Source organism: Pleurodeles waltl, chromosome 12, assembly GCF_031143425.1.
Source record: "Pleurodeles waltl isolate 20211129_DDA chromosome 12, aPleWal1.hap1.20221129, whole genome shotgun sequence".
Classification (NCBI taxonomy): domain Eukaryota; kingdom Metazoa; phylum Chordata; class Amphibia; order Caudata; family Salamandridae; genus Pleurodeles; species Pleurodeles waltl.
Window position 1 is genome coordinate 435,265,024 of NC_090451.1, and position 14,923 is coordinate 435,279,946.

General features: G+C 42.6%; 1 protein-coding gene across 1 annotated transcript in view; it reads right to left on the bottom strand.

Moving 5' to 3' along the window:
- LOC138267772 (cocaine esterase-like) overlaps window positions 1-14,923 on the bottom strand; it is a 490,938-nt gene that overhangs the window by 350,946 nt on the left and 125,069 nt on the right. The window contains exon 5 of the mRNA XM_069216964.1: window positions 6,521-6,654. Coding sequence (XP_069073065.1) covers window positions 6,521-6,654 — 134 coding nt within the window. The remainder of the gene's footprint in view (window positions 1-6,520; window positions 6,655-14,923) is intronic.

The following is a 14,923-nucleotide window of genomic DNA, read 5'->3' on the forward strand; positions in this document are numbered from 1 at the left end:
ACAGTTTTGAAAGATGTAACAACATTGTAATTATTTACTAAAAGTGATCCTTGGTGTTGGGAGAAGCACTTGCACTGACAATTCCACATCATATGGAAAGACTGCTCAAGATATGGTCGACTTGTCTCTGTAGCTGCCACCTGGGTGACTTGGGGGCCCACCATAATCTAAATGAGGCTCTTACTCTCAGCCTTAAGTAATGCAGCAATGTTTCAACATCGTAATTTTTCTCTTCCTTGCCTATCTTGTTTGTATTTAGCTAGCTAAATTCAAAAAGATGTTTTTTCTCAACAGTCTTTCTACCCACCCTTCTTAAGAGCAAATATAAACAATGTTCCTTATCTGCAGCGGCCTGCCCTAAAGGGCGAAAGAGCCCAACCTTCACCTTTTTCCCTACATAAAGAGTGTCTCTTAGGCTGAGCAAAGGTCAGCCTGACAAACAGTATTCTTGTTCATGTCTGGCAGCCAAGCCCTATACATGTTCTGCAGGTGCCTGCCTGTATGACCTGAACTTTGCGTGACTGAAGAAGTCACAGCGTGGTGGGCATGACCTCCTCATCCTGACAAAGCACCTTGAGGTCCTCACCCTCATAATGAGGTGGAGCGATATTGATAACTTCAGACCTAGGTGCTTCAGTTCTAAGCCCTGAATGGGCCTGGTCCACATTTCTATCACTGATACCCCTTCACATAGTAGGATGGGGTCAGTAACTCTCACTGGCCCCATCCCCCTCTGTAACAAGTATGAACTGCCATCTCCTCTCACTGTCTGACAGTGGGTCACCCAATGAGAGACTGCAGCCCTTGAACCACTGAGACATCCCTCCTCAAGACGATGCAGCAGGTGTGATGTTTTTGAATGTATTGTGCGTGCATTTGTGTATCTATCAACGTATGTGTATTTGTGAGTGTGTTCTGTGAATGAGTGTATGTGTGTGTGAATGCATGGGTGTGAGTGAGTGTGAATGTGTGCATTTGTGGCCTCCTATACCCTATTAGAATTAACAGAATAGAATAGAATAACAGCAACCACCATTGCCTATGTTATTAATTTGGAATTTTTTGGTCTCCTATTACTTATTGTAACACGTGGTCATATAAGGGCTTTCTGGGAGTTTTTTCACCATCCACAAAAAAGATAAGACTCTTGTTCCTTTGTGGCTTGCAACAACAATCTTAGGCCTGTAAACATTTCTTGACAAGATTTTATGAATACTGAACAGTAATGGGCAAGACGTTGAGGACTCCTATTGGAAGAGATAATAGCACTGTCTATGTAGATAAGAAGGGTGCATATTTCCTGTTGCCTGAGGGACATCTGTACCAGCATCCAAAACAATTTCTTACTATTCATGCATTAGTTGAAAATAATACATTCTAAGGGGCTTTAGGACTCTGTTCACTTTACATCTATTAACCAGTGGTAAGGTGCTTGTCCTCCCTCCCTCATAAATGGTACAATTGATATACCTGTAATTGGCACATTTAATTTGCCTATACGTCCCTAGTAAATGGTGGTGCATGTACCCAGGGCCTGTAAATTTAATGCTACAAGTAGGTAGCAGCACTCATTGTGTCACACACTAAAATAACACTGTCAAACCTGTCTCAGACCTGCCAATGCAGCTTGCAGTGCTGTTTTGAACTGCCCTTTTGACCTGGAAAATAAACCTTTAGCAATGCCTAAATTATCATTATTAATGACTGTAAGACTTCCCTACGGTAGGCCTTAAAAGCTCATAGGGTAGGGTGCACGGTATTTAAAATGTAAGACATGTGTAGTTACGTTTTACATGCCCTAGCAGTGAAAGACTTTTAATGTTGCTTTTTACTGTAGCAAGGCCGGCACTCGCACAGAATAACACTGGGTTACCTTATTACACATGATAAATGATAACTTCAGTTTGGTGGCAGACAGAGAAATACTTCTTCCACTCATTAAATGTAAAGTTGGTTTTCAAGTGACTGTTCTGAAAATGCTATGTTTAGAAAGTTGATAAGACAAAAGGGGGTATGGCACCAATGACCCTGTACTACCTGGCTCAAAATACTGTAAAAAACAAAATTGTATGCTGCTGGATTAAATTATGTCAATGTAGTTTTGCCACAGTGAATTTATTAATTTTGACACTGGAACCTTATACTAAATCATTGCACAACCTTTAATTAAATAGTTACATAAAACTGTCTGTATTATGTCGTTGTTTTGTTTTTTTACAGTACATTTAGAGAGTTACCATTTCTCTGCCTAACCCAAATGTACCTATCTGCCAGTGTCAAGGGTCACATGACTGTTAATGGCTCACCTGTGGTGTGATGTGCATTCCTTCCTAAAAGGGAACAAATGGGCATTGAGTTTGGGAAGGTTCGTCCTCTCTGACCACAATGGCTTAGGAGTTTGCATTCAGCCCTTTCAAAAATTCAAAGAGTAGTCTGAGGGTTGTGCCCACCCTCTTCCAGACTTTTTAAGCTGCCACCCTCTCACCGGCAAATGCAGCTTACACCTGAGCCTGCCTACCTTTTGTTCTCCTAGACTGATTGGAGCCAAACACAGAAAAGAGGGAAGAAATGACCAGAACCAGTTAGAGTTGACAAAGACAGTGTCCCCACACAAAGGCTGGCACTGGGCCTAAAAGTGGAATGCCCAGAACCCAGAATCAGAACACTCCTGGACCTGTGAAGATTTAGAAGAAGGACTATCCTATAGTCTGAAGAAGGAGCATTGGGCCTGCTTGCCTTGAACACAGGGTCCCAGAAGTGACTCCAAAGGTCAGCTGGCATTCCTCTTGTTTGAGCTATAGGGGCACAACAAGCTTCCAGAAGCCTTTCCTGCAACTGCTCCACTGACCAGCACCACCTGCTGATGTCTGCCTTCACCCTCCAGAGGTGCCTTCCCAGGCCTTTGACCCTTGGCTGGTATTGGGGTGTACTCCAACTTGAAAACTTCAAGAACTCCACTCCAGGTAAAAATTCAGACATTCTGGGCTTTTTGCATCATAAACGACTGTCAGCATCTTCTGTCAACGTGAAACTCCGACAGTATTCTGCTATTTGCGTCAGCAATGACTGCCAGCATATTTTGCAAAAATAACACTCCGAAAATGACCGGCTCTTTGCGTCGGCAGCATCAGCGCACGGTCTGCCAATGTGACACTCTGACAGTGGCCTGTTCTTCATGCCCACAGCTCTCTCCTCGTGGCACCCACCAGCTAGAATCTCTGGGTGAGGATCCTTGCATCAAACTGAACTGTTTGAAAAGGTAAATTCTCAAATGGGAGGAATCTGTTCTCTTTACCCGACTTGCTCTCTATCAAGGTTAGCCTGAACTTGTTGCAGTGGACCAGGTCAAAGTCACACGATGACTGCTTTGTGCTTCTTGGTGCTATTTTTGCCTGAAGCTTAAAAAAATCATAACTCTGGTTCTACTAACTGGATTTTTGACATTTAAGTGGCATGTTATTTATTAAAATTCGCTATATGTTTCTAAATTGGTTTGGGATTTTTCTTGTGTTGTCATTGTATTACTGTTAGAGTGCTGCATAGCTACTCTACACAGTACCTCTGTTAGACTTTTAATCCTTGGCGTGATCTCCCTTAACTTTTTGCCTCTGTTCCCCAGGTTGTTGATGTGTGCTGGACTCTGATGTTGCTGTTTTTGTTACTCTGGGCACTCTACCGCTGCTAACCAGTGTTAAAGTGCAAGTGCTCCTTTACAAAATGTGTATGTAATTGGCTTACCCATGATTGGCATATTTGGTTTATTAGTAAGTCCCTAGTACAGTGCACTAGAGGTGCCCAGGGCCTGTAAATCAAATGCTACTAGTAGGCCTGCAGCACTGGTTGTGCTACCCACATAAGTAGCTCTGTAATCATGTCTCAGACCTGCCACTGCAGTGTCTGTGTGTGCAGTTTTAAATGTAATTTCGACTTGGCAAGTGTACCCACTTGCCAGGCCTAAACCCTCCCTTTTCTTACATGTCAGACACCCCTAAGGTAGGCCCTAGGTAGCCCCAAGGGCAGGTTGCAGTGTGTGTGCTTAAGGTAGGACATATAATAATGTATTTTATATGTCCTGACAGTGAAATATTGCTAAATTTGTTTTTCACTGTTGCAAGGCCTGTCCCTCTCATAGGTTAACATTGAGGCTACCTTCAAATCTGATTAAAGTGTAGATTCCCTTTGGGAGCGAATGGACATGTGGAGTTTGGGGTCTCTGAGCTCACAATTTAAAAATACATCTTTTAGTAAAGTTGATTTTGAGATTGTGTGTTTGAAAATGCCACTTTTAGAAAGTGAGCATTTTCTGGCTTTTACCATTTCTGTGACTCTGCCTGTTTGTGGATTCCCTGTCTGGGTCCATTTGACAGTTGGGCTGGTTGCACCTCACACTAGACAGTGACTCAGAGCTGGGGTGTAGTCTGCATTTCCTGATGAGCCATCTGTGCTAGGAGGGCGGGGAGGAGTGGTCACTCACACCTGAAAGGGCTGTCCCTGCCCTCACACAATGCAGTCTCCAACCCCCTGGTGAGTGTCTGGGGCCTGGCCTGGGTAGGGCAGGATTTCACATTCAAGAGAGGCTTTGCTTTGAAGTAGGCCTACTTCAAAGGAGAAATTGGGTATAAGAAGGGCACCCAAAACCACAGATTTTAGAACACTTCTGGAAACCAAGAGGAACCTCTGCCTGGAGAAGAGCTGAAGAGCTGAGGAAGAAGAGCTGCCACGCCTATGACTGTGCTTTGTGGAGCTATCCTGCAGTTGCTGCTTCTGCCGGAGTAAGAGGGCAAAGACTGGACTTTGTGTGCCTTCCATCTTGAGAACACAAAAACAAACAAGGGTTTGATTTAGAGCTTGCCTCCTGTTGTTTGAAGTCTCAGGGACAGCAAAGACTTCTCTCTGCCAGCACCTGGAGTCTCTGGAGAGACTCCTACTGTGCCCTGTGGTGCCCATCCAGTTCCTGGGATCCTGAAAGGAGAAGCTGGCTGCCTAAGAGGAAGAAATCCACACACAGAACGCCATGCGGGGGAACGATTGACACGACTTCGATCTGCGGTTGGGAAATCGACACGCCGCCGCCTTCGTGGCAGAAAATCGACGCTCGCCTGTAACGCAACCGAATAATCGATGCACGGAGCTGGAGAAATGACACGCAGCATCGCTGACGGAGGATGGTGAGATAGCAACCCGCCTGCGTGGTTTCGGATCATCGTGTGGCTTGATTACTGACGCAAACACCGCTGGGCGTGTAAAAACAATGCAAGGCCTGCCCGGACCCGAGAGTGCTGACCGGATCGACACATTGCTCTCTTGCGGAGAAAAGAAACGACACGCCCGATCTGATGAAATGAGAAACGACGCAAGGTCCCGCTCATGAGTGGAATCGATGCATCGCAAGCCCTTTTTGACGCACACTCGCCCGTGCAGGGTTATTTTTGACACACTCAAGGTACATTTTCACGCTAACAGTGTTAGTGTGTGTTTAAAACTACTTGAAGACTCTTTTTGATTTTTAATTGATAACTTGACTTGTGTATTGTAGATTTTTGTCGTTTTGGTCTTGTTGTGCCTAGATAAATATTTTCTATTTTTCTAAACTGGTGTTGTGTCATTTTGTAGTGTTTTTAATAAGTTACTGTGTGTGTTGGTACAAATAATTTACACCTAGCACTCGGAAGTTAAGCCTACTGCTCATGCCAAGCTACCAAGAGGGTAAGCAGAGGTTAGCTGAGGGTGATTCTCTTTTACCCTGACTAGAGTGAGGGTCCTTGCTTGAACAGGGGTAACCTGACTGTCAATCAATGACCCCATTTTTAACAGCCCCTAAGTTAAGCCTGACTGGTTTCGTGCCAAGCTGCCACTGTGTTAAACGCACAGGTTTATTTACTGATTTCTGTGGTTTCCCCTGATAAGGATTGTGCTTATTATTTGTGTGGAGCCACCACCCCTCTAAACTAATGACACAATTTCTTACAGGAATGAAAATCTACACATGTGAAAAGACCATTGTATTTGTTGCTACCACTCACACTACAAACTTCTACCTGTGAAACAAATCTGAATTAATTTAGAACTTAGAATTTACATGTGAAGCTCCAGTTTGAACCCATTCAGAAGAAGCTGTAGATGATCCATACATGATGCTGAGTTTGTGGTTCACCACTGTTAAAGCTACAGACTTTGTAACACATTCATGTCATGGAGAGTAGATGGTTACCTGAAAACAGTAATTGTTTTTGCTTTTCACTATGTAAAGAATCTCTGTAAAAAGAGAGATGTAACAGAATTAGAAGGAGACCGGTTATACCTTTACTAAAGTAACAAAGGGAAAAAAAGCAGTGTAACCCATGCTTGTTTTACAGGTACTGAAGAAAGAATTTATACCACAATTCTCTCATTTTCATTTATTCAAATGTCCTTGCGTATCAGCTTCATTTTCATTTGCTGAAGCTCACAATGTTGCACAATTTTGTAACTATTTAAAATGAGAAATATTGTGCTGTTGTTGTAACATTTAGTGCTGTACCTGAAGAATCCAAGAATCCCAAGCCTGTACTGGATTGCGACCACCACCACATTTTCATAGGCTGATAGTGCAGATCCATCATACATTGATGCTCCACCCATCACCAAGCCACCTCCGTGGATCCAGACCATGACCTGAAAGATGCAATCACAGACCAACTTCAGTTGATGCTTCAGATTGAGTTCTGATAATATGATGTTTACTGGACATGATTTAGATATACATAGTAATAGAAAACCATTCTGTTTCTGGAGAAAGTACTAATATGTGGAAGAGAATCCACCTGCATAAATTCCCACAACCATACTATCCCTTAAGTTGAAGACATTCCATCAGTGGATTTGTTCCTTGATTCAGAACTTCCCTACATATTAGATGATTTTCTGTAAATTCCAACTCAAATTCAAGCCCTTAATGTTGTACTGTTTTGTGTCTCTATTACTGAATCTGCCATGCTTCAAATCTGAGATGGCCTGAATGAATCCACAGAGAGAGGATGAATGGGATACGGAGTGTATCACCTCCAAGAGATTGAATGTTGCTTTGTCAAGGAACTACTGCGCCTGAAAGTATAGTGAACAAACCATTGTGGTGTATATCTTGTTTGTTTCCACATGGTAGCATGATTCTACACAGAATCCTCTATAAAGTGGAAGCATCCCTATGAATGTGCCTGAAGGAGCACTCAGAAATGAAGAATAAGGTTCTTGAGGGTTACACCAAGAGAGAAATGCGCTGTCCATCTATTAGAACACTTTTTCCATCGTTATTGATATATAACATGTTATACCTGACAGCCTTGGGGTGGTCATCCCCCAACTTTTTGCCTGCATCCCTCCACTCTTCTGATACTATTTGTGCTGGTTTTAGAACTCTGCACAATTTCCCACTGCTAACCAGTGGTAAAGTGCATGTGCTCTCTCCCCTAAACATGGTAAAATTGCTTACTAACCAATTGACATATTTAATTTACTTGTAAGTCCCTAATAAAGTGCACTACATGTGCCCAGGACCTGTAAATTAAATGCTACTAGTGGGCCTGCAGCACTGATTGTGTCACCCACATAAGTAGCCCTTTAACCATGTCTCCGGTCTGCCATTGCAAGGCCTGTGTGTTCAGTTTCACTGCCACTAGGACTTGGCATTTGAAACTACTTGCCAAGCCTTAAACTCCCTTTTGTCTACATATGCCACCTCTAAGGTAGGACCTAGGTAACCCATAGGGCAGGGTGCTATGCAATATATTTACTTATGTGTTTTAAATGCCCTGGTAGTGCAAAACTCACAAATTCATTTTCCACTACTGTGAAGCATTCTCCTCTCATAGACTGTCATTAGAACTGCCCTCATATACTTTTGAATGGTAGATTCTGATCTGGAAGGAGTAGCCATGTTCTATTTAGTATGGCCAGAATGGTAATAGAAAATCCTACTTACTGGGGAAGTTGGATTTAATGATACTATTTTAGAAATGCCACTTTTAGAAAGTGGTCATTTCTCTGCACTTACTACCATCTGTGCCTCACAGCCTGTCTCCATTCCACGTCTGGTCTGTGCTGGTTGACAGCTGCCCTTGTGCATTCCATCCAGACAACCACAAACACAGTGGCCTGCCCTCACACAAAGTACTGATAACCCCCCACAGGGATCCTGGCAGACAGGACTGGTCTGAAAGGGGTACTTGTGCACTTCAAAACCACTCTTTTAAGTTTGCCCCATATCAAAGACATTTTTGGGTACATAAACTGGGTCTCTGACCCTACCAAATCAGACACTTCTGGATCTACACCTGAACTCTGTCAGAAGAACTGCCCAAATGACTCATCCGGACTGCTTTGCTGAGATAGACTGCTGCCCTGCTTGTTTCCCTGCTGCCTGCTGGTCTCTGACTGTGCTGGAAGGACTCTGCCTTCTCCAAAAGTGCTGTCCAAGGACTTGGACTGAGCTTGCCTCCTGTTCTGAAATCCCAGTGACAGCAAAGATTTCATCTTCTTGCTGTTAGCTGGTTTTCCAACTTCAGTGATTCCAGGAACAACTTCAGCAGCACCAGCACCAACAATGCAGTCTGCTCCACTCCATGGACATCATTACATGCAACAACTGCGGTCTACAATGCAAGTCTGAGGTTGCTGCGACACTGCTGATGTCGCATAGGGTCATCGCGACACTGGGAAGTCGACACATCACATCTTGACTGACTGGATCCATGACTTTGCTGGGTCACAAGGAACTGACACATCACGACGGATGCTGCACCAGCTCCCCCTGCAACTGGACTGAACTGACGCCTCACCTCCCCCTGCCTCGCAATGCGGAACCAACACCTCACCTACCTAGACACTGTAAGGGACTGGCGTCGCACCGAACCCCGCAACACCTCATCTCCCCGACTCCATGCAACGTCTTTGTTTCTTAGTTTTCTAAAGATACTGTGCCTGGGGGTCCATGCGACTCCGAGACCGGCACCTGTGGCGATTATTGGGAACAACTCAGTCAATGACACCGTGATAGCCCCAGTTGGAACTATTGTGTTTCTAAGAGCTTTAGTGGGATTTAACCTTTAAAAAGTCATAACATTGCATTTTAATCATTTGAACAACATTTTATTCAGATAAATATTCTCTATTTTCCTAAACCTGTGTGGTGTATTTTTGTGGTGTTTTCACTGTGTAATTGTGTATGTTCTTGCACAAATACTATACACTTTGCCTTCTAAGTTAAGCATGACTGCTCAGTGCCAAGCTACCAGAGTGTGGGCACAGGATAATTTGTGTTGTGTTGTGACTTACCCTGACTAGGATTGTGGTCCCTTCCTGGACAAGGGTGTATACCTCTGCCAACTGAAGACCACATTTCTAACATAGCACAAATGAGGATCATTTGCCATCTTGATTTTGTGTATCCAAGCACAACTGTGATATGGACATATGTCTTGCCCATTTGACCTTTTAACAAAACTTCCTGACCTTCCCTGTCATTTTGGCTCAGTGTTCTCAAAGATAATGAAATTCACGGATGGATCTCCATATTCCTTTAGGCAAGGCCTGCTCAGAATATATTCCTATCAATGGGTTATTAAGATACTGATAGTTGATAACATCGGAGATTCTAAGTAGGGGTGATGGCTTTTTTACCTAAACCCCTGTAAGAGGACACTATTGACTTTCTGTAAAACTAGCTCAGGTTCACAGAATCAAGGTCCTTCCTTTCATTCTCCACATAAGTGTTGAATTGAGAGATGTCATGCATATATAACATGTTGCATTAATGTGTGGTGTGGATGGTGTCCTCTGAGAGGATACAACAAAGATGGGTGGTTCCATCCATCCATGTTGCCTTGCAAATATAGCAATTTGATGCAGTGTCCACTTTCAGGGTTCTATGGAATAAATATTTGGGTATAGAGAACACATGTTCAACCCCAGCTAGCAATGATCTCTGTTGAAGAACAATTTTAGACTGGTTCAAAGACTGGGAACAACTCCTAAAGTCAATATTTTATTTTAAACATTAAAGCCAGAGGTGATAGCTAGCGGCATTTAAAAGAAAGCCTTACACTCTGAAAAGATTACACTGGAAACAAATGAGTTTTCTTACAAAAGATATCCCTTTCAAAGACCTGGATACACTGATCAAGGACAAGAAAAATTTGTAGAACATAAAAATGTAAGAATTATTTTTAAAAGCTCAAGAACAATTATGGGCAGAGTTGTTTCTAGCTGTAAGGTTGAAAGACACTAAGAGATTCTGGAATATAGCAGGGCACAGTACTGGCTAATATGAGGCTGCCTCTGATTTTCAACTTTCTAGCAACAAATGGTTCACTTACATCCACAAACTGTACAAACTGTACGGGTCTAGTGCCATTGACATAATCAAAGCATGAAAAAAACAGGAATTTAAGATTACAAAGGATAATATGTATCTAATGATTACAAAAACTAACATCATATAGAGCAGCAGGTCCAAATGGGATTTGGGTCAAAATTCAAAAGTTGGATCCACACTTTTTGCAGCTGATTTTATTTATTTTATTCTCAAACATCCTCCAAACTGGCCACCTTCCAGCATCATGGAGAGGGTCCATAATTCATCCTCTGTATATAAAAGTTTCTACTGATGACTCTAAGGACTACTGTCTTTCACACTCCTAGATGCCAAAGGAAAGCTGTTCGGTATGTTCCTGCTGAATAAACTCTTTGGGCGATTTAGTCCAACCAACTTCCATTTAGCCAACCCAGATTTAGATCAGCCCACTCAGTGGCTTTGAAATTAATAGTCAACTCAATTTTTATATGTTTGCTTCTTTGACAGTTAGCCAACACTTGATACTGTTGCTGAAATTGAGGAAATGAGGCATAAACAGTATGGTGCTTCACTTTCTGGTATCTGGTATTGGTCCACGTAGAAACAGGGCTGCCCAAAAAAGCTAGCTGAGAACCCCCTTTCCTCCAGATTGCCCACTAACAGTGGTCTCAAACAAGTTTGTGTTCTAGCACCTTTGCTTTTTTTCCTCCAAATGTCTGACTTGTCTTTCTGTCTTGACAATCCTCAACGTCTTGCCCCAAAACTCAGTATGAAGACAGTGTCATATTTTTGCATATACTGATGACATCATCATGCTTTCTTTACCCCCTCTGGTTTGCAGACTGAACTGCACAAACTGGAGGTCCACAACTTGGCTAATGACAAAGATGAATTTGGGGGAAACAAAAATGATGTCCTTCGGATGGCCAAAATGAACTAAGAAAAACATTAGAAAATCAATTGTCGCCGCATTGATCATGTAAGCAGCTACGACTATCTGGACCTGACAGTGGATAGAAAACTTGCGTGAATTGATCATATTGCAAAGAAGAGACAGAAGGCAAATATTATGGTGAATTTGATAAAAATAATTTGATAATATATATGGAGCAAGAGATATTGATCAAGTACTAAAAATCATGAAGGTCAAATCTGTTCCAAGGCTTCTATATGCCTCTGTCATCTTTAAAAAAATTGACCAATTGATCAAAATATACATGTCTAGAATTAGTGCTTTATTAATACTATTTCATCAGCATTCATCCACCTCGCATAACAAGCTCTGTCTTGAGTTTTCACGTCTTTCGTTACTTATACTTCAGGAGGTACCCTCTGCAACTTTGTAGGAAATTTCTCAGCAGCTGAAGAAAACACAATAAAAAACTAATATTTGTGGAATTGGCTCAGATCAGGGGGGACCCAAGCCTTGAAGTGGTAGAAAAAAATAATTATGGCGAATTATCTGCAGTCATTTAATAACTTGGCAATTCTTTCCAGATTGCACCACAAAGAACAAATAAAGGTAGGCCTGAGGATCAACAGTAGGTTGTTTACAGCTCTCTAAATATGCTGACTACATTGTGGACTCATTTTGTAAACCAAAACAACATTACCTACTTTCATTGATGGTGCATGCCTATACACAAAAGTACTTAATGTTCCATCTGGTTTACATCCCAATATTCTCATTGAGGGATCTTGGAAATCTCATTTAGTATTATACAATCACTGTAGATTGTGTGGTTACAACCATGATAGGATTGAGCACTAAATATATTTATATCCATCCGTTTTAGATCTAAGGAGTAAATACTTAAGAGAGGCATTCCTCAAAGCCAGCATTAGAAGAATTAGCCATGCTATCAAAATCATTTTTTTTTCTAATACTTATCATGGTTTTATTGGCAAAGTGATGACGATTTTAGATTCAGCCTATCAGCACCGAATAATTTTAGGTTTTAAATGATTTCACCTAATGTATGACTGGTCAGTCATTCTACCACTGTTTCTTAAGTATTTATTGTACTTTAGTATCATTAAGAATTTTTTTTCTTTGCAATAAAAATGACTACAACTACACCCACCCCTTCTTTGTGGGGAAATCAAAGGGTGATGTAACTGGGGATTGGAGGCCACCTGCATATAAACCTTGAGCAAAGGTAAACCACTAATCTGTTTTTTGTGATGTGATATCCAGATTTCGCTGAGTAAACAGCTGCCTGGAAGACAGTCGGTTGTGCAGCCCCATTCTACCCCCAGTGAGGGTGTGCACTTTCTTGACGTACCTGGTTGGTAATGTGATCCCTGATATAAAAATAATAATGAAAGTGAGTTCTCGACCCTGGGCATCTCTGGGTTGTTCATGGAGAGTTCATGTCTCCTGTGTAATTTCAGTTCATTGTGTTTGTCTTGTCTACAGACAGCGTTAGCTGTGTGTTGCCAAGCACGTTTTGTCTACTATGCAATATATGTATTAAAGCCATTGGGTCAGCCCTTTGATCAGGAACGTATCACTTCCTTGTCTATAGTAGCTCAATGGTGCTTACTCAATGCCTTTGCTTGCTGTCTATCCCCCCAGCTTTATTTGATTTATTGTGAACAGGGGTTGGGAGCACACTGCCTCACATCCCACACAATTCACCTCTTTGCTTTATGGGTAATGTGGTACACAATGAGTGCTTACTTCAAATTTGACTGTAGTTTTTCACCAAAGTTTGATTATGGTTTTGTTTTTAATATCATTTCAATGTAGTGGAGTCATTTGCTCTTTATGAAGAGCTTTACTTTGAATTGTAACATCTTCTACATCTCTTTGGTCTGTTTAAATATTTTGAGTTTGATTTGGCTTACTGACTTCTCTACTCTTAGTTGTTGGTGTTTTTGGTGTTTTTGCAGGATTCCTGGCACTTTAAAAAGGCTACAGTGACTTTGGACTTGGAAGGCATTGTGCCATCCTTCCGTTGTGTTGTTGGTTTTAAATTGCTGAGTTGGGGTGCTGTTGTATATATTCCTTTATGGTATTTGGTGTCTTCAGCTCCATCATGAGTGGAGGTCAATGCCGCCACATGGTTTCCACTGGGCTGACAGCCGAAAACCTCTGTTTTTGGTCTCCTCTCCACAGGTATGGTGGTCTGGGTTAAGGACCCCTAGTCTCGTAATGAGGCCCTTCATTTTTGTTAATTTCTTTGGTCATATTGGGATTTTTTTAGTATGTTGTAGTGGTTAGCTAATTCTGTGACTGCTTTGTTGGGTAGGGCTATTAATTTTTCAGTTTCAATGGCAAATTTGCTGTTTGTTGCATATTCTACACTTATTGTACATTTCTGGAGGTGTATCCAAATGCTTTGATTAAGATAATGGTATCAGTATTATATTGCTGTGTGTGGGTAGATTTTGAGAATTGTGTTGTTTCATTGCCTGCTCAAAATCTATAACTATTCTTTAAGATAGTAGTTGTTCATCTGATAGAGACATCTAGTTGCAGATCCCTTATCTTAGAAATTCCCCCAGGCGTCAGTCTGGATCTGGAAAGTTTTCTCGCTCAGCACCCCTGTGCTCCCTTAGTTGGCGTTGATTATCTCTGCGTCCGTCGTCTGCATTATCCACGCCGGATATGACATTGCAGGTTATATGTATAGGCGCCACCATGGTGCGCTGACATCAGTTCTTTACTTTCTATGCCAGCCAGAGCTTACCCGAAGAAAGATCTGCCCCTTTGTCACTTTTTGACTGACCTTTTCCAACTTTTTGTCAAAGATTTTTGAGTGTCTACACTTCTGGTGGCTTGAGGGTGTCTTTGCGTAAGACAGGGTAAAAGACCTGCGGATCCTGTCATTGGACGATGTCTGAGATGGAGCCGCAATTTGTGTGCCTGTGCTGTCTGGAGCGCGACCACTACCCAAAGTCGTTCTCCGAGTACCGGACCATCAATATAAAAAGCTTTGAGGGAGCGGACCCTAAAGCTCCTGGTGGCCCGGCACTTGTCTCTGCGTAGGTCCAAGAGATGAAGGTCCTGGAATTGATCATGAAGCTCTCCCGCGTCCCTCTCCAAGTCCTCTGGATGATCAGATAAGTCAAGGCAGAACAAGAAGTCGAAGAAAAACAAACGTTCTTCAACTTAACCCCAACCGTCGCTGACAAGACTAGGGAAAGGAGAATCGTCGCTCAAAGCCTCTGTCTGCGGACTCTATATCTTGGTCGACTCTGCGACTTCTCAAGTTCTTAGGACCCAGAGCGACCCCTGCCCAGCTCAGAGAGTTTTATGAAGCCATGCACTTCATTTCTGGGCAGTCTGACCCCGCTGGAGTGCCTTTGGGCCCCACAGGGTTGGAAGAGGCCCCCTTGGGTTCTGCACCAGTAGCTTCAGCCTTGACTCCAGGGGGGCATCCATGGATCAATTCCTGGATCTGAACAGGCATCGGTCGTACCACCTTAAGCTTATGTGACATTGATTATGATGTTGACAGGGGCCTTGCCCCCTATGTCGGATCCTGGCCCTTATTCTTATGGGTTGGGGTATGGTGCAAAATAGGCGAGGTTGCTGGCCCCTTTGGAATATGAGCTTCAAGATCCCATCCACTGGAGTACAGACCTGGG